Below are 24,988 nucleotides of genomic sequence, written 5' to 3' on the forward strand. Positions count from 1 at the left end.
TCATTATGTTTGTTGTTTTAAGTTGAGATACAATTTTGTCAAAAATTTACGTCTGACAAAAAAACAACCTTTCACATTTTATATTTTTCATAGAAAAAAATATTGTTTTATTTTCCTATTTTCCTATTGTTTCGATTTTCGAATTTTCAACATGCATCTTTACAAATGCTTTTTTATGCTTTTCTATTTCTAAAAAAAATAAATAAAAAAAATCAATGAAATTATTTCGGTAAACTGCATTCATTTAATTTTTTTCTTTTAATTTAAAATAATGCAAGTTTTTGATCTTTGAATTCATCAAACTTGGTCAGACAATTTGAAACTTATTTTTATCTTAAAAAAATCATTGTTCAAAATTATAAATCGAATTTTCAATATGCATCTTTGCTCATGGTAGGCTTAGTGATTTTTCACGCTCGAAAATTGCAAATTTCACGGGGACCTCAATTGCAAAACACCAAATTTCACGCAAATTTCGCGGAACTTGAAAAATGTTAAAATAACTCTGAAAATCCTATGTTTAAATCACAGAAACTACTTTTTATGCTTCATTATGTATTATTATGTAAAAAAATCTTTACTAAATTTGAATGCGACAAAAAAAAATCTTCCAATTTCCAAAAAAAAATCCTCCTGGTTATTGGATGGGCTCTATATATATTTTGAAACAAAATGTAGGGCACGCGTATTCTCATTTACTGAACTGCTCTTTTAATATTCGACTAACAAAGCTCAAATGTTTTCGCTAATTTGCTTCTGTTATATCATTTTACATTTTATTGAATTTCATATCAAAGCTAGATTTGTCCAGTCAAAATGAATAAAATAAATTGAATTTTCTGCGTCATTTAGCCCATTAAACATATTTTTTAAGGGTTTTAGCTCATTTGTAAAAAACTAAATTTATAAACATTTTGCAAAAATAATATAATTTTTAACAAAATCGAAATTTTTATTCTAAATGAGAAGAGAAAACAAAAAAAGAGTATTTTTTAACTTTCAAGGGAATCATCATCCACCCAAATAAACAAATATCGTTAAAATTTAACAGGCCCAAAAACATTTATTATATTTTTAAAATATGACTGCAAAGATAAAAAAAAAACTCTTCATTTTATTTTGAATAAAACAAAACTTGATTTTTTTAATTTCCTTTAAAACTATACCTTTCTAATGAAATAGCACTAAAAATTTTAATACAGCAAATGAAAATATTACTAAATTTTGTTAGTTTCTAAAAAACTCAAAAATCTCAACATTTCTTCAAATGGTTCATATCAACTTGACACACATATATAATCAAGCTTTTTAATTGAAAACTAATAAAATTTCTTTTCTTTTTGGATGAAATATTTATTAAGTTGTTAATTAATTTTATTAAATGTTTGTTATCGCAAAATGTTTTTTTTTTTGCTAAAATTTTTGTTTTCGTCAAATCTTACATTTTTTGAAAACTAATGATTGCAAAACTACTGAACTAGTGTAAAATGCATTTTAAAACACTTTTTCCATGCAAATGTTGAAACTATGGCTTGTTATTTCAATATTTATATATATATATATATTTTTTGCCCACATTTGCATTCAATGATTCGAGAAAATTGATAAATTTCACTTCGTCTACGAAACCGTCAAAAATCATTATATTAGTAATAAAACCAGGGTATTCACTCGCTTAATTCTACAGTAGTTCATAACATTATTTTTATTCCTTTTTATGTTTGATAAGTTATTTTATGAAAAATCGTTACATTTTCACACAAACATAAAATTTCACGGGATTTCGCGGAAAAAGCCAAATTTCGCGGATTTCACGCTGTCCGCGAAATCGTGAAATTTCACTAACCCTAATCATGATCAATAAAATGTGAAGGAACCCGTGCAAAACTAGCTGTTTTAAATTAGTAATGTCGTTGTTATTTTAATAAACTTAGGCCGTTGCAAAAAAATTTAAAAGTTTATGTCGCCCCAAAAAGTCTAAACAACTGAAAACAATTACAAATGCATTTTCCTGCGTTTAAAATCATATTTAGATCGATCCAAAATTTTCAATTTTTGTGGAATTTCAATGTACAGCAACGCAAAAAGTTTTTTTTTGGCAAAAAAAAAACAATAATTGGATATTTTGAAAACTAATCATTGCAAAACTACTGGGCAGGTGTAAAATGCACTTTTAACCCCTTTTTTCATTAAAATGTTGAGACCATGGCTTGTTATTTCAATTTTTATATATTTTTGCTCTCCCCCTCGACCCCGACCAGAGTCGAGGGACATAAACTTCAAAAAATATTTGCAACGGCCTTAATATTAAACAATAATATTGAATTGTAAAATAATGACTAACATTTGAAAGGGAAATTAAAGAGTAATTTTTAATTTGTAATATTACATTAGAAACTGATGAATTTTCATCAATTGTTTATTACCGGTACAAGAAAACTAAATTATCTATTTCATAAAAAGTGAAATATATGAAAAAATGATTGGATTGCTGACTACAAAGTAACAGAAAGAAATTTTTATTATTAGTTCGTAACAGTTTTTACTGCGTTAACTTCAAATTTACATTTAACATTTTGATGAACTTGAACAAAATTTATATCTGACAAAATTACCAAGCATTAAAATTACATCATTACTTTAGAGAAATTCTAAGAGTAACGAATTGAAAACTATTGAGTTTTATTTTCCTTCATTGTTAAAACTTTGTGTGGTTGAAATCATTTTAATATTATTAAGATACACAGAATCGCACTTTTTTTTTTGAAAAGATTTAAATCCAATCTTATTTTCAATGAATGTTATGATTAAAAAGCAACAGCTTATTAAAGTATTTTTTTTATATTTTTTAAGCTTCAAAAGTTCGATGATTTTTTTACGTTTTTAAGTTGTTAGTAATATTACGGTGTTCAATTGCAATCGATAAAAACAGTTACAATACAATTTTATACAATTCTTAATAAAAATAAATTATAACGATCAAAAATTAGGTTAGATAATTTTATATTGTTATCCATTTATTTGCAACACTTGTTTATAATTTAGTTTTTTCTTCTTTTGAATTCTTATCAAACATTACTTCCGGCCCAACATAATATTGATATTTTAGTTTTTAAGCAACTTTTAATTGTGTAATGTCGATCAAACTACAAAAAAGTGAGAAAATAAATAAATAAAATTCAGCAACGCAACATGCAACAAATGGAAAAATAATCATTTGAAACAGGCTTTGTAATAAGTGCAATAATTTTCTCTTTTCAATACCATTTTGAATTTTATGTACCCGAGCAGACGGAAATAACTTGGGAGTAACATATTTTGATATTTGAAAATACTAGGCCAATAACATTTTATGTTATTTATAACAAGATTTGTTATTCGTCGTTATGAAATTTTTGTTATTCGATTGTTATTGTAATAACAGACTAATAACACTTGTTGTTATTCTTCGAACAAATCTTTGTTATTGTTTTTTGTTATTTTAACAACTAATCCGATCATCTCAATAACAGTTGGAGGTATTCTTCCATAACAAAAAATGTTATTCCAAAGTTGTTTTGGCTTTAAACCAATATCAGACCAATAACAAATTTTGTTATGATAACATAAACTGTTATTCAACCTTTATGCAAAAAATGAATTTTCAAGAAGATTCCTTAACAATTTCAGTTATTTTAACAATATCTGTTATTGAAATGGCATGAATTTTGTAATTACCGTCTGCCCGGGTACAAGTATGGGTGTTAAAATTGTTGATGGAATTTAAATATTTTTCTAAGAAAAAAATTACTTTTAATCAATAAAAAAGAATAAAAAAAAAAACAGAATTACAAATGCTTTTCTAAGATAACTGATTTGGTAATTGTTTATATTGATTGAATTGATGTTTAAACTAGTTTGAATGGCTGTTAACAATTTAGTGAAAAATTTCCCATCACAAACCACCAAAAAACATATCTCCACTGCAGCACCACATTCCAGTCACCAACATCCCTCTTGCTCTACTCTGCCCTTCCCCAACGAGTATTTTTTTTTCTCGTTCGTTTATTTGTCGTCATCAACGCAACCCCCATCCATCAACAGCAACCGCGCCAAAAACTAGCAAAACTCTAAGGAGGAATGGAATGTGCCCGTAAAATGCACATGTTTGTCGTGGTTTTCGGTTAGCCTCAGCCTCAGCAGCAGCGTTCGTTAACAAAATGTGTTTCCCACAAGAGTTTTTTTTCGTTGTTGATTTTCTTTGCTTAGTTTTAAATATTTTCCCGCATTTTTTCCAACAATCGTGTGTGTGTGCTAGCACACACACGCTAATTCACACTCACTAAAGACCGTCCTCGCCGTTGCACTCAAATGTCCCTGGGTGTAGGCAACGATGACGATGGTGGATTATTATATTATTTGCACGTGTACTGTGGGATGGTACTGCCAGCCCGGGGTGGAAAAGCCTCTCGTCACGTTTGTGCCACTGTTGAGCCTCGAAAATCGATAGCGTTTTCTCTCCCAGCGCAGTAGTGTCAATGTGCACTGTGCCACCCATTATTAATTGCGCTCCACATATTGGAAGTCATGCTGGCAACACTGTCAATTGCTGTTGTTTTCACAGAGTTTTTTAAACTTTTCTTTTATTGCCCATTGTTTGGCGTTTGAAAAGCTGGCACATTCCATTCACGCACGGCCGTGGTCACTCTACCGTTAGTAATAAATCGAATTAATTTACCATGCACCGGAACTGGACCGACTGCACTCATTTGAAGTGCTTCACAATCCGGTACGACCAACGAAATTCTTCATTATTGCTTCCTTTCACTCAAATTCACTTAATGTCTTCCTGTGTTAATTTAACTTTTATTTTCCTCTCACGCAAAAAAAAAACCTCATTAATCACTCGTCGTGACACGCACTAATTTGCACTTTTTCACAGGCGAAATTTCGGCGACCAATTAACTTTTAGCCCCCAACATAAAAAAAACTCCCAAGTCTCAGAAAACCGCGCGCGCTTGGGCACCAAACCGTTTCGCAGTGTTGCTGACGAGCGAATGAATGACTGGCGATGGAAGAAATTATGGCCAACCTCCGGGCCTTCTGCTGTTGCTACTGTTGCTGCTGGCTGCCAAACTGACTGACTGACTTTTCTAGCGAAATATAGAGAAGGTAGGGAGGGAGGTGGGAGCCTTCCAAGTGTTTGTGTGTAAATAAGGGCGCGCAATTCACCTTCTCCGCCTCCGCATCTTTCTTCTCAACAAGTAAGTGCGCAAAAAGTGCGCCCGCCCCGGAGCTGTGTCACACGTGGTTTATGTAAGGCAGTGTCATGGAGAGACGTTTAACGGATTTTCGGGATTACTTGGAGGGAAGACTACTTTGTAAACGAAGGGAATCTGGATTTAGTTGATTCTGGATTAAGTTGGTTGAGTTTTGATGAACAGTGAAACTTTGTATGGAAATATTGTTTACAATGTTTTCCACGCGCTCGGTATGCTGCTCCATGAAAATTTAACAGACTCAATAATTCGATGGAGACGCAGGATTATTTTGAATTTGTTGGGAAACCGAAACCTCTGGCTTTTAAATATATAATTTTAAATTTGATTAATATTGTGGTTGATCAAAGCCATTTTTATTTATCTTTAAAATTTTGAATTATTCCTAATTAGGGGAAATATACCCTTTCTCAGCCTACTTCTATTATCGGCCTATCAGCACTTTGATCATGAATTACAGCTTTCATACAGTGTTTTTGACTGTTCCAAAGTAACAAATAGCTCAAATAAAAGTGAGCAAGCAACTCTCCATCTGATACATCTGAAAATTTTGATTTAATAGCGGCAAACTGCAAAAGTGGGGAAAAGCAAGTTGGCATATTAGCACTTTGAAGTTCATTCACAGCTTTGGAAAACATGTTCATCCGATACCAATGGATAGTGAGCACGTGAGCAAGCAAGTTACATCAAAAGTTTTGCAAAAAATGTTTTTCGATGAGAAACTGCAAAATTGGCTGGAATTGGACAGAGTAACCCTACCAAACATAGAGAAATATCGCTGAGCAATTTTCTAGCTCTTTGCAAATTTTTATTTCGCGATTTCTAAATTTGTATTGTTTTAATTTTGGATGAAATTTTCTCCTTTGCTTTCTTATGTACAAATGAGGCATTTTTCATCATTGATTTCTCCATACAAGTATCCATACAAATTTGGAAGCAGTCCATATACTAAAGTGCTTTTTACGAAACACTGATTTGAATTACGAGTGTTACGATATCTCGAGTTTGGATGGACCAAATTGGCTAAAATTTGGAGTAAAGACTCTCAAGACACATCCCGTATTTTTTTAAAAAATAGGTTAAACATAATAAAAAATGAAAACTTTTTATATGAAAAAAAAAATGAAACTATTTGTTTCAATACAGTTTAATAATTAAATTTTTTGACATTCTTAATCCAACATTGTAATATTTTGAGATATGGAAAAGAATGAAATAAGAGGAAAATGATATAAATTTATAAGTGCTACTCAAAAAGCTCTCTTTTTCAATCGACGGTGTCTTGGAATCTATTGATCCGATTTTCAAAAGAAAATAATATGACTTTGTGAAATTTTCTTATCTTTTTAAAAACATATTTTCATATTTCATAATTTGAAATTGAATTTCCAAAATTCTTATTTCCTGATATGTTTTGTTAACCAAAACGTTTTAAAACACATTCAAAGCTCTTTTCTATTGCAGATATAGTTTACGTAAAAATTGACGACATTTATTCATTTCATGAAATTAGTTTAAAAAAAAAATATTCCTAGAAAAAAATCCAAACTCGGCTGCATAGTTTTTTTTCCATACTTCTCTATGGCTCAAGAGACGTAATTTTAAGTCCTTTAAAACATAGGGGAAGGTGGGGCAAGACGACCAAATGGGGCAAGAGGAACAATCGCTCGTAAGGCCGTAATTTTTACAATTTTGATTATTTCCAGTATGGAATTATTGCTAGCAATGTAATTAGCTGATTGTACTACCACATAACCGCCAAAACGACGTAAACGCCACGGGGCATAAGATTGAATGAAGTTTTTTTCAAAACCTTTGTTTCCTTATAGTATTTGGAAAGTACAAAATAAGGCTTAGGGTTTGTTTTAAGGCTCATTTTATCAAAATTCTATTTTTCCTAGATCAGTAGTGTCCCTACCAATGACTTGCACGTATTATAAAATATGATTTATGTTTTGGTTATTTTTGTAGAGAGCTTTTAAAAAATCTTGTTTTGGTGGGGCAAGTGTACCATATGGATTTTTAGTATGGAAAAAAATACGAATTGCTGCAGCAACATATTTTATTGTGAAAAAAATTCTTAAAAACTGATAAAAAATTGTTTAAAAAATTGTCCATACACGATATAATAATATCATGAAAATTTACTATTTATCATCTAAGTAATATTTTTTTTCGTAAAAACGGTCAAATTTTTAGTAAAATATTATTTTTTAATCTAAAAATGAAAGAAACGTTTCAAATACATCCTAATCTGATGTATCAAAGTGATAATAGTTCAATTGTTAGTAAATTAGCATGTTTTTTCATGCATTGTTCTTCTTGCCCCAACGGGTTGTTTGTCTTGCCCCACTAGTTTAGTAGACCGTACGAAAAATCAAAAATTTTAAAATCATTTTTTGCATAAAAAAACAGAATTTTTTTAAAACTTGTTCTATCAAAGTCTCAGTCAAGACCTGGAATAAGACGATTCTAAAAAATTCGACAGATTTTTTAACGTTTTTAATGGGTTATAACGAGCAGTTCCTTAGCTTGTTACACTTGCCCCACTTTCCCCTATAAAATAATCTGTAAATGTAAAGATATGGAATAAACTAGTGCTGTTTAAACTAGTCTATGTTTAAGATTTTCATCGGTTATTTTGAAACATTCACTTAATATGATTTATTTTGTATCAAAACTTTTGAAATTTGAATCTTCCTAGCATGCAATGCACTAATTTTTTTAACATCGCCTCTGCTGTCGTTGTTTAACTATTTTTTCAGAAATTAAGTGAGTATTTCACGGTGACGCCAAAAAAAGTAAAAATCTATTTCGATTGAAAGTATGCAATAACTCACACAAAAAAAATTGGAAAATATAATTTTGAAGAAACAAAAATTTAAAAAAAAAATACGCTGAATGAAAAATACACGCCAATTCTATGAGATTTTTTAATTTTTCAGTTTAAAAGTTGAATTTTAAGGTGACGTCACGATTTTTTTTCGCTCAAATTTTTTGTGAAAATACCCTAAAATGTGACAAAAAGACTGACGAAAAATGCATGGTATGTCTCTCCTAAAAAATACAAAAATCATTTACTAAAACTGTTTTTTTGAAAAGTGGTCTAAACGTCAAAATTTTCAAAAACCGACAGCGGGAATCGATTTTCCAGACAATTTTACCTTTGTCCTATGTCCAATCCTTGGAAAGATACAGCGGTTTCAAAAATAAAAATGTCAAAAAAATAGGTTTTGTGGTGGTTTTTGGCAATTTCTATATGAAAGACTTGATTTTTCAGTCTCGTAAATATTTTTATCGGAAAGCTCGTCCAATTTTCCATAAGTTTGTCTTTGACAGCATTTCAATTGAATGTATGGGCTTACAGATATAAGCATAATTACATTGCTCATAACTGAAAATAGAATATTTTTTTCAGTGTGGTAAAAACCTGGATAGTAAATAAGTTTACGTAAATATTTAAACGAGTCAAATTAAGAAGTTGGCAAAGACAAACTTGTGGGAAATTTGACGAGCTTTCCGGTAAAAATATTAATACGAAATAGTCGAAAACCATCAAAATACCAATTTTTTCAACATTTTTATCAACATATGGAGACTTTTATGTAAAATTGACTGGGAAATCGATTCCCGCTGTCGGTTTTTGAAAATTTTTACGTTTAGACCACTTTTCAAAACAACAGTTTTAGTAAATGATTTTTGTATTTTTTTACGAGAGACATACCATGCATTTTTCGTCAGTCTTTTTGTCACATTTTAGGCTGTTTTCACAAAAATTTAGTGCGAAAAAAAAATCGTGACATCACCTTAAAATTCATCTTTTAAACTTAAAAATTTAAAAATCTCATAGAATTGGCGTGTATTTTTCTGTCAGTGTATTTTTTTCAAAAAGCCCGTCTAATTTCCTACAAGTTTGTCTTTGACCACTTTTTGATACGATGAAACGGCTTAGAGATACAGCAAAATTTAAATTACAAAATATAAAAAAAGTATTTAAAACCCTTACGCCCTTCTCAAATATCATTATCGAGTGAAACTTTCTCCATATACACAAAAATTGCTTATATAGGTCTAGGATAACATGTCTAAAAAGTTTCATTGAAATTGGAGAGAATCGGGTACAAGAGTACCAGAAAAATTCCTGATTTGAGGTGGAATTGCTCAAATGTAGAAACGTTTATTTTAAAAAATCTATGTATAAGCGTATAAGATAATGTTAAAACTCAGCTCGAATGTTTCAAAGAATTTGTTAAATCAGGATAAAAGTTTTTTTTCCATATACGTTCGAAAGCATTGGCTTTTATTCATGTTTATAATTAGTCAAGTATGTAGCAATCTGTTGCTTCCTCATTCTCCCTCTAGAATGACCAAATTTCTCCTAGCAGGTAATTCCTAACCGGATGAGAGACTCTAGTCGAAGACTCTAGCCGATATAAACTGGCCCAAAAATGAGTTTAAAAAAACAATGTCTCCTCGCCTGCACCTAGAAACAATTTAGTGCAAAATTGGAGCTTTTTGGCTGTTAATTTTGTTTAAACTACTCAAATTATTATTTTTCAAATACACAGAGTTTTTTCTCGAAAATATTTCAAAATCGTACTTTTTAAGTTTTTTTTTGTTTGTGACGAAGATTGCGAGTAATTTGATAGAGTAAAAAAATATAAGCTCATGTCATAAACATTTCCAGTGAAATTATTCACAAATCTCTTTCCAATTAATCATTCAGAAGCCCAGTTCGTTTGATGTGAACTCCAAAGTCCATCAACAACGACACGACAACACAGCCCGTGTTGAGCCCACTACGACAGGCCGTGATATCCTTTTGAGGTGTACCGCTGGTCAGGGCGGAGCAGCGTGACAAGTAGGGTTTCCTAAGCCACATTACCGCGTACCGGTTGGTCGGCGTACTTAGGGTATCATCGTTCTGGTGGTGGTGATGATGCCGTTGCACCTGCCATCGGGTCTCTCGTTCAATTAGGGGCACTCACATATGTGTGCACACATAAGTTGAGGGGGGCAAAGTGGACTTATTACGATTATTTATGTAGGGAATGGTAAGTGGTTTGCTGCTTGAAATAGCATTCGTGGAAAAGGAAGCTTGAGATTTCATCAAAATTTGAAGAGATTCGTTTGACCCTCCCTCGCCCCCAACCAGTTCTGCGTAAGTGAACCCGAGTAGGATCATTCTGTAGCACTTCAGCATAAGCTGGCTGTCCGCCCACGTGATGGCCTTTTACTTTGGCCTGTTTTTGATGTCAATACGCAGCAGAACATGCTGCAGAAGATGAACGCACCACTGCTGCCAGTTCTAGTGGGTGGTCGGGGGTGAATGCGTTGAAGTGTGTGCATTTGATGGAAAAGAGGTGCTCAATTTCGAACCGAAATAATTTGTTTGCTTGTGGGCGTCGTCATGTACCCAGCTTGAGCTTGAACTTTCTCTTTCGCCAGGTCGCTTAACCTTTATTCGGGCTTAGGGGGGTGTCTTCGGGGAATGAATCGCACTGTTTTCCACCGAATACACTCTTCTGATTCTAACCGAATGATGATGATTTTTCGCGCACGTGGGTGTTTTGAGGGTTCATTCAGAATGTGCGTTTTGCGTCGGAGGTGAAATGTGTTCGGAAGTGCCCTGAGTGGTTTGAACTTTAAGGATGCTTTTTTCCCTTCCTCGATTCCTTGCTTCCGCATCAGCAAGCTGTATCAACATTCGTAATTTAATCCAGGCTCAACCTTTAAAGCAAACATCAATGGACCCGGATAGGAATGGATGGCCCACGTGGGAGGCAGTTAAGAACCGCCAACCGCCAAGATGTCATGGTTGGTAAGGCAGGTGAGAGCAGTCATGTGTGTGATACGACGTGGATCAGTGGTTTTCAATTTGAGGATAAAAAGTTGAATTAAATGTCACTTAAATCAACTGGATCACTTTAATATCCAAGCTTCTTCGAAAAATAGTAAATTTTCATCAAATTAAAAAAAAACCTTAAATTCAGCCACCTGAAAACCACTGCCAGCCTCCACTTCGCATGATAAAATTTAAGCACGTGCCTCGTTTCGGCGGCACTGTCGCACGTTTCTGGCCCTCGAAAAAACCCACGACCACGAAGAGCAGCACAGAAGCCATCAGGCCATGTGAGTGTTGTGTTGTTGGGCTAGCCCAGGCAGCCAAGCAGGACTGAAGAGTCATTAGAAAGTAAAGCACACGGAAAAACAAAGTGAAATGTCAGAGCCCGCAGCGTTTCAATTTTTCTCTTGCCGGAGTTGATGAGCGTTTCAGCTTGCCATCCACCGCCTCCCCTATAACTCGTTTGGGGTTATGCTGAGGGAAATCTTGCTTCTGAAAGCTGTAAATTGTAAGGAAGGTTAAATTTGAGTTTAAACTGTGCTTGAGAAATTTTATAAAATTTACATTTTTGATAAATTTAAAAAAAAACTTTTTCTTTGAACACAAAAGTAAAGCCATTTGAAAATTTTGACGTCTCTGCCAATGATGTTCAGAAAATCACCAAATTTGTAATAGCATTTCAATGAGTATCTTTGAATTAATTTCAACATCTTTATGTTAACCGCGGCAAAATGTCACCAATGATTTTTGTTTTCAGATGGTGAATAAAGGTTTTAAAATATTTTCTAAAAGTTCTTTTCACTTTCTTGTGGCCTGCCTCGGATAGAAGAATTTGAAAAAAAGAAATCATGATAGCAATATTTTTATAATGTTCAAGAATGCATTTTCGCAGAAAAACGAAAACAAGGTTTTGTTAAGCTGCTTGTGTAGTATCTACTTGTTGAATAAATAACAATAATTAAATCAATACAGTAAAATAAACCATTGAAATAAGTCATAACAAATTTGCCAGGGTTTTTGTCTTCTTTACCATATCAATGAATGTAAAAATTAAAAACTATTAAATTTCTTTAGTTTAAGGGGTTACATATATGTAAATCGGCAAAAATGTCAGAGGTTGGTATGAGCAGACATTTAAACTTTTTTTAACTCTGTTTTCATGGTTTTAAAATATACATTGTTATCTATTAACAAAACAAATTTGAAGACATTTGGTTGTATCATGGCCGAGATATAGCTATTCCAAGTTATCAGTTTCAAAAAACGGGTGCCACGATATCTCAACACTGCTTTGACCAAAACGGCTCAAAATTATGGTGAAGACTCGCTAAACCAGTCCCGTGTGCCTGACGAAGGTAGATTTTCATAAAGTTTTTGTTTACAAAAAGATAAAAATATTTTTAGGTTTTGCATATAAAAAATCGTCAGTTTTTGATTTTTGTATTTTTTTTTAAAGCAAAATTTAAAAATTGGACTTCGTCATGCACACAGGATATGTCTTGAGAGTCTTCACCTTTAATTTCAGCCAGTTTGGTCAATTCCATCTCGATATATCGTGGCACCCGTAAATCAACTCGGTTTATTTGAGAAAAACGCTCAGAAAGTTTGATAGTTTGCTTTGCGTATGGAAAAAAATTGGGCTTAAATCGTCTCTTACTCAGTTTAATCATGAAATATCTTCATGAAACTTTCATGAGTGAATGAAAATCATCTTTTTAGTGGATTCAATAAATTCTATGTCATATGAAATTTTGTGATTTCTTACATGTATGTAACCCCTTAATTCATTTCAGATTTTTTTTTATTTGGTCTACCTAATTCTAAACATTTCTAAATTAGCGCTTTTCTATTTTTCTTATAATCTTTTGCAATGTGTTCAGAAAACGTACTGTTTCAAGTACAAGGAATTTTTAATATCTTTTTTGTTACTCAGCAATTCCCCACGAAGTCAGCATGATTCGAAAAAAGTTCTCCGATTTCCGTAATTGAAAGACGTAACTTCTGGCACACAAAAAAGTATCGCAGCTATCGCTAAAACTTTTAAAATTATCGCAGTTTTAGTGTGAAATGTGATTTTCTTCTCCGGTGGCGCGTTGAAAACCCCAGTTTTTATTTTCCAAAAAAATATCGTATCTCAGTATACTGTAATAAAAACGTGACTATTTTATGATATATTATGTAAAATTTATCGAGGAATCAGATAAAAATATTGTCAGAAATAGACTCTTTGGTCCCAAGGCCATCAAAACAGCATTTTATGTTTTCATGCGACCTTTTCAAATGTTAGTCTAGATTTTGAAACGCTTTACTATTTTTCCCAAAAGCCTATCTAATAACCTTTCATTTGTGTCCAAGACAGCTAAAACAGGTTGAAATGGCGCGAGGTTATGATTTTTTGAAAAATCGACGAAAACGGCATTTTTTCGACCACCCTAACACGGCGTAGGTCCCCCTAATGGCCAACAAAAAAATGGTTTTAATTATTTCGGCCAAAGAATTCTTTGATTTTTTTTCGAGTCATGCTGATTTCGTGGGAATTGCTTTAGATTTTGATTTGCATTATATTTTATTTATTTTTTATTGTCATTTGCTTGGTAAAAATTGAATTAAAACTTTTTCAGAGAATTTTAAAGCTCCTTCTTGAGTGATTTTCCTTTACATTTGCAGAAGTTAATGAACATAATTAAAACATTATTTTAAAGTTTTTAAAGTTTTGGGGAAAGGGATCAACAAATTATAATAATTAGGGTGGTCTTTTTTACAAGATTGACTAACATAGAATTTAATGTTGTTAATTTTGAATAAATTAATAAAAATGTACTATAAAATATGATGATTATGATTTTGCTTAAGCGTGAGACATAGTTGCTTGCTTTACAATGCTGAAATAGTCCTAGTTTTGACGAAAATATGATTGATTGTATGCTTAAAAATTGCTTAAGAATTTTCGTATCTAGGGAGTTTTTATATTTTGTCCCGGTTTTCCCGAAATTGAAAATAAATAACACATATTTTGGCTGAAAATTCATATTTGGTTGTGAAAATTGTGTAAATGTTTACAAATGATTGGATTTTGAAAACATTTAAAATGCTATTGACAGCATTAATGTGGCTTATTAGGGCAAATTGTTAAAAAATTAGTTGGCGGTGATGTAAGTGGAGATAAAAGGTAATTTGAGAATATGAATTATTTGTTAAATGAAACACTAAATTTAAACTTATCTAACATTTCAGATTGATTGGGAATAGTTCTATACTGTTTTTTAGTTTTTCAGGCAATTCTGGAATTTATAGGAAGAGGTTATTTTTGTCTAAATCACGTGATCCCAGAGTGAAATGGTCATAGAAATGATTATTCAAAACATTTTAAAATAACATTTGAATAATTTTAATTTGAACAAGGACAGCAGTTTTATGACTTAAATTAATAAGTTAAAAAAAAAACTTTTGTTTATTGTTTCATAATACAAGAAATGCCTAATAATATTTTATCAATTTCTTTGATCAGCGATTCCACGGCAAACCAGCAGGATCCAAATCATAATTGCTCCGATTTGGCTTATATTTGGCATGAGAGTTTCCTGATAAAAAAATACACTCGTACTGTTTTATTTGATGATTAGGGGGTCCAATCTCTCCAAAAGGTGGACCTAAAAATTACGTTTTCAACAATTTTCACAAAAAGCACATTTTTCAAAAAAAAATATTACCTCTGAAATGGCTGAACTAATTTAAGATCGTCATTTGTCAAAATGTGGGATAGGTTATGAACAATACAAAGACATTTCATAACATAGTTGAATACACTTATAGATCAAATGAAAACTTCGTTTGCTGATTTGAAGGTCTCGAAACCAAAGAGCTCACAGCGGGATATATTTTTCAATGATTTTTCAGGATGTTTACATAATATATCAAAAAAAAAAAAAAAAAAGAGAATAAAAGGATTCTGAGATATAATTTAAAAATATATATTGGAATTCGATACACTAATGCTTCTGCATGGAACTGAGTTCCCAGTACAATTTGATGGAAATTTTCAAAATAATTATATCTTAGCAACCTGTTGTTCACCATTTTTGGATATGATACGTAAACGTGTTTGTTCTACCTAAAATCAAACAAAAATATTGTGTAAAACTTGGCATGTATTCCGATTCGCCCATGATGACGGTATTATTAACAAGACGAATTTTCAAAATAATCTTTGAACCTTAATTTTTCGACCAAGTAGTTTAAAACAAATTTCACGTGAGCCCTTTTTAACAAAAATACACATTTAATCAAACTCTGCTAGCAGCACGTGCGTAGGCGTGTGCCGTTCGGTTAGGTTGGGGTTCCGCTCGACTGCCATCACGGAATATCCTCCCGGCAGAGTCAGTGTTGGTTTCCCGGAGCTGACTTGGGGGACCACAACCCACCCGATGATACAAACAGTCTCCAGCCGCATGATGCGGGAAAGCATTACGGCGGGGGTTTTCCTTTATGAATTTCAAATGTCACTGCCATTTGTGTGTGTGTGCTTGGGCGAGAGGGTAAACAACTCGGTGATGCTTTTCACCGGAAACATCCTCCGGGCAAAGAAATCTCGTCTGGCAACACTGGCTGGTTGCTGGCTTGGTTTACCAAATTGAAGGGAAGCGTGTGGTTGACCACACAGAAATGAGATGTTTGTGTGCTTTCCGAAAGGTTTTTGCAGAACGATTTGGCTGGAGGCGCAAATTCGGCGAAATAAATCAGTTTTTATTTTGGGATTGGGACGTTGGATTAAAATTCTGTGAATTTTGTTATATTTGACCTTTTTAATAAGGGATTGTTCAACTAAATAAACCCAACAACATTGTAGGAAAATCAACGCCTCCTGTTCAGCAAATCTAGATTATCTCTTTTAATCCACCGATGGCATCCGGTTGGGTTCAACGCTACTAAAATACACCCCGCTAATATCTCTCTCAATCACCTTAATGAGGATTACGTTTCAATCAGGTTCGACATAATCGACTGTGTGGAAGAAGCCCCGGACTGAGGTTTGAAAAACACATGCCAGCGGACTATCGGCGGGGTGAAATTGAGGTCACAGGGACACCCGACGCCCCGGCGGATGATTGATTATCCCGTAACCTACTGAACGACGTGGAAAAGGTCGGAGAATTGATTTCAGATTATCCACCTCGCCTCGTGACGTATGGCAGGTTGAGTTGAGATTCTTTCGTTGGTTTCTTTTTTTGTGCTCCGTTCCGTCGTAATCAATAATACCTCAGATTCCAATGGTGTATAACAAAGAATCCTTAACAGAAAAAAACAATCGCCATAAAAATACGAGAAAACATGTGCTCACGTTGTGTTCTGAAAGTCGTTTACATTCAGTTCCACAGAACCATAACAGATTATTTACTTCATAAAATCAATAATTACACCTCAGCAGTCACAACAGAAGGCCGATAAGGGCAGAACTTGAGTGTGGAAAAAAACCCCGTTGCATAAATCATGGTGCATCGGCCACTGCCAGGCCGGTTCAGCAATAGTACAAGTATGGCAATGGTACGAGCTGGGAAAAAGCCCTTGGTCGGAAGGGAACGGAACAGACAAGGCAACAAAAGTGCAACAAAGCGTCGATTTTCTTCTTGATTGCATCATATCCCTCCCCCGCCCACCCAAAGTGATACAATGTATTCAATTTTGCCGAGCTGGGTGATTCTGTGGGAGTTGATCGATCGAGTTTCTTATGCAAATTGAAATTAGCTGTAAATTGAGTCAGTCTCAAAAAGTCATAAAATGTTTTTTTGTACATAATAATAGTAGTTTATGCAACAAGTTGCAAAAAGAAGATTTTTTTAGCACGAGTTGTACATTTATCCAACGAGGTTCACAAAGTTGGATAAATACGGCGAGTGCTGAAAAATTCAAGTTATGCAACGAGTTCCATACAACTTTTTTTTGCAATTTTGAAAAACACCCTTTGAGTGGAATTTTAAGTAAAATGTTCATGTGTTTTGTCAATCAACCGTTTAAATAAAAAAAAATGTTGAAAAGTATTTCTTTTCAAAACAAGTGCTGAAAAGTTCAAATTTTCAGCACCCATTGCAGTGCTGAAAAGTAGAACTTTTTAGCATTTATTTTTAAAAGTGTTACTATTCGAAAAAAAACTTTGAAAAAGATTTGCAACGGCCTCAAGTGTTTTAATTGTAAGCATTTTTGGGTTTATGTTATATCTTAATATGACATTGTTGTTGAGATACATTCTCTGAAAATTAAAACTAGTGATTCGAATTTTAATGTAAAAAATACTTTGAGTCCCTCCTCAATGAACAATTCGAGGGAGAAGGGGACATAAAATTAAATTAATGAATCATTCACGATAAGAGAAAAACATTTTGAAAAATACTTGCAATAGCTAACCTCCAAGCCTCTTACATTTTTCTCAAAAAATTAAAATTTAAAGGTAACATTTCTGTTTGCTTTTGAACAGAAAATTTTTATGAAGAAAACTTGATCAATTGATTTGAAATTATATTGAATATGTACCTTGTTTGTCGTTTATTTTTGCATTTTTATTAAACTAAGCCACCTCTTAAAATACGTTTAAAAAAAATTTGGACTCCAGATTTGCAAAGGCGATTTACTTCAGATTTTTTTGAATATGTTCAACTTTTTACATAAGCATACCTTTAATAGTGTAAATGTATTTTTGTGAAATTTTTTAAATAAATATTTCGAAAATTTAGTTTTTTTCAGCTTTTTTGTCATTTAACAAAACATATTATTGTGTAAAGGTTTATTTGAATTTAATTGGCTGTTTCTAGATTTTTTCCAGATGAAGGAATTATTCATAAATTCGAAATGATTTTTCATTAATTGAAATCGGAGCACTTGATTTTTTTTAAAGTCATTTTCGATTGCAAATCTCCATCTTAAACCAAATTTTGAAATTTAGTTTCAAGATATTTAAGTTTTTTTTCCATAATCATTTTTTTTTGAAAAATCATATCCTTGGTACCAGATTTTGCAGATTTTTTTTGAAAGGTTCAATGATTTTTTTTTAAGTTTTTGCTATTTGGGTGTTTTTGAATACCCTTTCTTCGGTTTTTAAAAACACCCAAAATCAAAAATTGAAAATGTTGTTTATAGGATTTTTATTTTAACTCTTGATATGGAAAAAATAAAAATAAAGTGAATGGATAAGGTAGGTATTTGTATCCGGGCAATTTTAATGACAAAATTTATAAAGAAAAGAACAAAAAAAAAAAAAAAATTTGGTCGTTTTGGTTCTTCCATCTTTGATTTTGAGGTTATTTCAAAAAAAGCTAGAAATACGATAAATTTGGCTTCGAAAACTTTTGATTTGAGGTCAACATTGATGAAATATGTAATTAAGAGAAATTTAGATGTAATTCGAGGCATATTCATAAGAAATGTGATAGTATACAAATTCAATGATTTTCTGCGATTTTTCTTATTAAATAGCCTAAAAAATCGAATAATAAGATCAACAAAATGCTGCTTAAAAAAGATTTAGTTCGATTCGCAAAATGTCGGTAAAGAGCCCTTCTTTTGCTGTGCCAAATTTTGTATCTTAATGTTCTCGGACAAATGAACCGTGAATAGAGAATAGACATTAGCCTGTCCCATTTTGAGGTCATGTCGAGGAATTTCAAGTGCTCACTTCTTAAATGATAGATTATGATGTTAGGAACAATGTTTTCTTAGACAAGAAAAAATAATAAAATACTTTCTCGCACCCCCTAGTCGATTTACTGAAAAAACTCATTTTTTTGAACAAATTTTCTAAAATCGCTTGGAATCAATACAAAAACTGTTTCGATCAGGTGTGTATTATCTTCAAACGATAGGTTTTTGTCCATAGATTAAGATGCACTATCAATATTGGACCAAAATTTAACTTTTTGGACTCTCCCAGGCGGATTTGTGTCGAAAAAATCGCATTTTTTCGAAACTTTTTTCAGAAATGTTCATTTAATTTAGGGTAGCCTATTTTTCCTAGTGAAACCAATACATGCAGCTTGTAGGAAATTTCATGGCGAACATTTTTCCCTCTGAGAAAATGCAATTTCGACACTCTAGAGCCGAGATATTTGAGTTTTAGTGAGGAAAAAAGCGCCAATTTTCAAAATTTCTCAGAATTCAGAAGCAGGGCCTACTAATTACACGATGTAGCAAGCATATGTCTCAAAGGTCAAGGTATGCTTTTTTATAGTAATTTTGACCGCTGAATCCAAATCTGAAATCAAATTTCGTGTAAACAGTGATGTTTTGGAGCTACACCCTTTTGGAATGTTATTTGCGTGTTTAAGAGGCAGTTTTTGTAAATATTACTCGGTTTGTTCTAGAGGTCGTATCGAGGTGCTCCGATTTGGATGAAACTTTCAGCGTTTGTTTGTCTATACATGAGATGAACTCATGCGAAATATGAGCCCTCGACGAAAAAGGGAAGTGGGGTAAAACGGGCATTGAAGTTTGAGGTCCAAAAACATAAAAAATCTTAAAATTGCTCGCATTTTAGTAAAACTTCATCAATTCAAAACTCTCTTAGATGCATTCGAAAGGTCTTTTGAAGCACATCAAAATGAGCCATAGACATCCAGGATTGGTTTAACTTTTTCTCATAGCTTTTGCAAATTACTGTTAAAAATTGATTTTTTTAAAACCTCAAAATCTTTTTGCAACAGCCTCCAACACCCATACACTTTTAGTTCAAAAGTTAGGGAATTTCATGGACTATAAGCCTACGGTAATAACTTTTTGGCCAATCATAGTTTTTCAATTTTTCTATAAAAACATTTTACAACGTTAGTTATTGTCCCTACAGCATCCATAGCGGCACTTTTTAGTCTCAATTTTGTCATATTCGAAATCCTTGGAAAATTCAAACTTCAATGCCCGTTTTACCCCACTTCCCTCATCTCATGTATAGACAAACAAACGCTGAAAGTTTCATCCAAATCGGAGCACCTCGATACGACCTCTAGAACAAACCGAGTAATATTTACAAAAACTGCCTCTTAAACACGCAAATAACATTCCAAAAGGGTGTAGCTCCAAAACATCACTGTTTACACGAAATTTGATTTCAGATTTGGATTCAGCGGTCAAAATTACTATAAAAAAGCATACCCTGACCTTTGAGACATATGCTTGCTACATCGTGTAATTAGTAGGCCCTGCTTCTGAATTCTGAGAAATTTTGAAAATTGGCACTTTTTTCCTCACTAAAACTCAAATATCTCGGCTCTAGAGTGTCGAAATTGCATTTTCTCAGAGGGAAAAATGTTCGCCATGAAATTTCCTACAAGCTGCATGTATTGGTTTCACTGGGAAAAATAGGCTACCCTAAATTAAATGAACATTTCTGAAAAAAGTTTCGAAAAAATGCGATTTTTTCGACACAAATCCGCCTGGGAGAGTCCAAAAAGTTAAATTTTGGTCCAATATTGATAGTGCATCTTAATCTATGGACAAAAACCTATCGTTTGAAGATAATACACACCTGATCGAAACAGTTTTTGTATTGATTCCAAGCGATTTTAGAAAATTTGTTCAAAAAAATGAGTTTTTTCAGTAAATCGACTAGGGGGTGCGAGAAAGTATTTTATTATTTTTTCTTGTCTAAGAAAACATTGTTCCTAACATCATAATCTATCATTTAAGAAGTGAGCACTTGAAATTCCTCGACATGACCTCAAAATGGGACAGGCTACTGTTCACGTCACACTTTAAAGTTTTTTTTTTCAAAATGTCACTCTTGAGTTTTTTTTCGGTGGGCGCTGGCAGCGCGCGGGCTCAATTGGTTCCTTCCGGAGGGAAATGGAATGGGGTGCTCCCGCGTTCAATTTGGGAAATTAATTTGATTTGGCGGTTCGAGGACGGAAATAAACTACATCATCATTTACAGTCGACTCCATGCAAAGGACCATCGATGAAGAGAAGCATTAGTTCACAGATCGATGAAAAATGAAAACTGGATTGAAAATTTGTTTTTCAATGGACCTTTCTATGCAAGTAATGAGAAAGTGAAACTATTGACAACCGGAAGAGAGATGTTTAAATGGACTGACGAATTCATCGATACTTTAAACAATATTTAGATCGAGAAGATCGACAACCAGAGAGCATACTAAAAAATCGAGTTTTTGCATCGAGTTGCACAAATATTAGCAATTCTGAAAAATACTTTTTGGAAACGATTTCCAGTGAGTCAGTGACACAGTTAAACTTCCACGTAAAATGTTATAGTAGACAGTGATTATTGAAATAATAAACAGATTCAGCAGTTTTTACTAAAATTTTCCTGATTCCTTTTAATTTTCTTCCAAATTTTTAATTCCAAAGAATGGACAGTATGGAAATTAAAAATGTTGAACTTGTCAGCAATGTTAGGTGACGAAAATCTCTCAAATATGTAGTAAAATTATGTCAATTAATTGCTCGAAATGTACATAATTAGCAGGCTTATTTATTTATTTATTTATTTTTTTAATAACTGTCTTTATTTATTTAGGCTCATTAGTTAGCAGGCTTATTGATTTTTACACCCAAAAAGTTATTCTTCAATGATTTATAAATTTTGTTCGCAATATTTTTACATGATACAAATAATTATTCTAAATTTCTTAGTTCTTTTAAGCAAAGTATGATTGTTCTTAACAAGACATTATCGAATTGAACTGATGCAAAAAAATATATTGAAACTTGTAAAACTGATTTATTGAAGGCATTGCAAACGAAGTTTAATCTTGTTCAATGCACAGTGGTCCAGATCGCAAAATTAGGTGAAAAATTGATTTTCCGTAAAATGATGAAGTTTTAGAGCTTTGGTGTCTTCAGAAGAGTTGTTGCATATGGAAAGGGGCAACTTTTGGTTTGGTTGGAAATTAGGGTGGTTCACTTTTAGGGTGATTTTGGAAATTTAACTTTTCAGGAATTTTTTTGTCTCTTTGAAAGTTGTTAGGCTTTATCTCGTAATCTACGCCTTCTGCGACCAAATTTATAGAAAGCATCTGAGCAAACCTTCAAAAATTAGTTTTTTGAACGTGGCAATTCAGGGTTAAGTTTTAGAGAAAAGTGGTATTCGGGGCACTTTTAGAGCTCTAAAAAACAAACATTTTTATTTTTTGACAAGTCAATTTGGACTTAAGGGTCAAAAGTTACAGCGATTTTAAGGTAAAAAGATGCAAATTTAAAACTTAATTATCTCGAAAAGGCGCAAGCCAAATTCTAAGCACTAGGTTGCATTTGAAAGAGGAGATCCAGCACTACAAACGCTGAAAAAATCTCAGGGGTTTTTTTTCTTTAAACTCGAGATATTTTCATTTGAAAAAGTCTTATTTTCAAGGGAAAACCTTATGGGACCACCCTAACGAATTCCGAAAATTGTCCAAATATATGTTTTTCCGTGTAATTTTGCCCGCTGAATCTGAATCTGCCCTCAGAATTGACCCAAATTGTCGAAAAATTGGGTTTTGGTCATATTTTGAGTTTAAATGATAATTTTAGATAGAAACCTAATTTTCAGCCAAACCAAAAATTGCCCCTTCCCATATGCAACAACTATTTTGAAGACACTAAAGCTCCAAAACTTCATCATTTTACGGAAAATCCATTTTCCACCTAATTTTGCGATCTGGACCACTGTGCAATGAAACTACACAAAGAATCATCAATTTATACAAAACATGTAAAAGTATGTGAATTTTAATGCAATTTTTTTGCATTGTTTTTTTTTTCAAAATAGTCATGTTACAAATTTCAATACTTTTTTCAAATTTACTTCCAATTCATCTCTTTTAAAGATTGTTGAATTCAAAATCAGATCAGAATTCAGCAACCTTATCCTGCCAATATGAGCAATATAACAAGAATAATCTACAACGGAGGCTTAAAAAATTGATAATTCTTAAAATAAAATCATCTATCTATTCTTCAAAAAAAATTATCTATGATAAAAAGTCTGACTAACAGGATATCGTTGCCAAATAAAATTACAATTACAATAACAATTACAATTACAAAACCTCTATCCCTTCAAAGCTGTAACAAAATCTTCAAAGTGTTGTTTAAAACGTTCAAACACAGATCAGAAAAGAAAAATCAAATAATATAAAAACCCAATTTCACGAGGATAATCAAACTAGTTCTCAAAATTCGAAAAAAATCAATAAGACTCAGAAAAAAAAACCTTAAATACCCTGGAAAGAACCGATTTGCTTTTTGTTTTTTTCTGTAGATCACGCTTCGTAAATTCAGACCGAAAATAATATTATAAAGCTCAAATTATTTTACTTTGGATAAACCAACCTACTAAATAAATTGTTAACCATGTTTTCGAAGAACTAACTTCTACTTCTATTATTCTATTATTTTACTTTATATTCTAATTGCTTCTTTAATCGCGATGATCGCAATCCTTTTTATATCGAATCAAATTGTTTGCTATTATTCGATCAATTAAAATTAACTAATTCATTTGAAAAAATTTTGCACTTTTAGAACTCTAACCAACAAACATTTTAGTTTTTGCAAAAAATCAAATTATGATCCCTAAAATTTTAATCAATTTTAAGGTATAGAAAATGCAATTTTAAACTCAAATATTCAAAAATTTCATGAGTATTTTTCATTTAAGTCGAGTAATCTTAGTTTGAAAATGTCTAATTTTCATGGGAAAAGTGTAAGGACCACCCTAATGAAATTCGAAAATAATCCAACTGTACATTTCACTATAATGTTTTTTTCCACTTTTTTGCCATGTAATTTTAACTAAATCCTAAATCTGAATCAACCCTCAGAATTAAGCCAAGTTTAAAAACATTGATTTTTGGTCATATTTTGGATTTGTATTTTTTTCAAACCACCTCATAATTTGCTCAAAAACGATATTTAGACACTTTGGCTCAATTACGAGGGCAGATTCAGATCCAGTAAGCAAAATTAGATCGCAAAATATGTAGTTGGACAATATTCGAAATTAGTTAGGGTGGTCCTATACACTATTCACTTTATTATTAGAAAATTTCAAACTATGATATTTAGTTTAAAGAATAATACCATTGGAATTTTTTTTAAGCGTTTCGAGATATTAGTGTTTAAAAATTGCATCCTTATGGCCTTACGACTGTATCGTTTAACCCTTAGAATTAAAAAAATATTTTGTCTAGAGCAAAAATGTTTGTTTTTGGGCTCTAAAAGTACTTAGAACATAACTTTTATCAAAAACGTAATCCAGAATTGCTTATGAGATACAATTTTGGTATCTTCGACAAAGTTGCTTGTATTGGCATGCCCAGCAACCTTATAGAAGAGGTAAAAAATCCTTTAAATATGATTGGAAACTTAGATTTTATAAAACAAACTTTTTATAGAACACGCTAGAAAATTCTTAAACATTGATTTTCTTTAAGTTTACCAAAATTTAGTGTTATTTATTTTAACTTCAAGCAAACAATTATTTTCATTACACTGACCTACAAAAATTGTCAAAGATGACTGGGCAGATTCATGATGACTGCAACGCTCAAGCATGAACTTTGGGGTCCTAAAAACACGTACACTTTGAATTTTTCAAAAGTATTTAGACAGAGCTGAATGGTTTTTCTCCAAAGTTTGTATGAATAATTAGGGCGGTTCGTCACTGTTGCATACAAGAAAAAACAGGTCTTTTTTCTACAAATTCTGGCATTTTTTAAAAATTTCACAGATTTTTCTGCTGCAGCCTCAAAATCTGAAATTTACTTCTCAAATCCGAATCAACAGCTCAATAAACCCAACGAAATCCCCTGACTAAGTGAATCACAGCGAAGCAAATCCCAGATGCTACCACGCAGCAATCTCGCCATAAAGAAGGTGATTATTCCAGGCAGTATCACAAGTT

General features: G+C 32.4%; 1 protein-coding gene across 7 annotated transcripts in view; it reads right to left on the reverse strand.

The window, feature by feature from the left end:
• The window catches only part of LOC120417700 (slowpoke-binding protein-like), a 113,412-nt gene that overhangs the window by 60,374 nt on the left and 28,050 nt on the right, over positions 1-24,988 (reverse strand). For 2 of the 7 annotated variants that reach the window (XM_039579865.2, XM_039579857.2), the window contains exon 1: positions 4,718-4,994. The exons of 2 other annotated variants lie outside the window; for them this stretch is intronic. In XM_039579865.2, coding sequence (XP_039435799.1) covers positions 4,718-4,720 — 3 coding nt within the window. In that variant the 5' untranslated portion in view covers positions 4,721-4,994. Of the gene's footprint in view, positions 1-4,717; positions 4,995-24,988 lie in introns of those variants that run through there. 3 more of the 7 variants (XR_008212679.1, XM_052711316.1, XM_052711317.1) reach the window with 3 other exon arrangements.

The sequence above is a fragment of the Culex pipiens genome, unplaced genomic scaffold (assembly GCF_016801865.2).
Source record: "Culex pipiens pallens isolate TS unplaced genomic scaffold, TS_CPP_V2 Cpp_Un0001, whole genome shotgun sequence".
Lineage (NCBI taxonomy): Eukaryota > Metazoa > Arthropoda > Insecta > Diptera > Culicidae > Culex > Culex pipiens.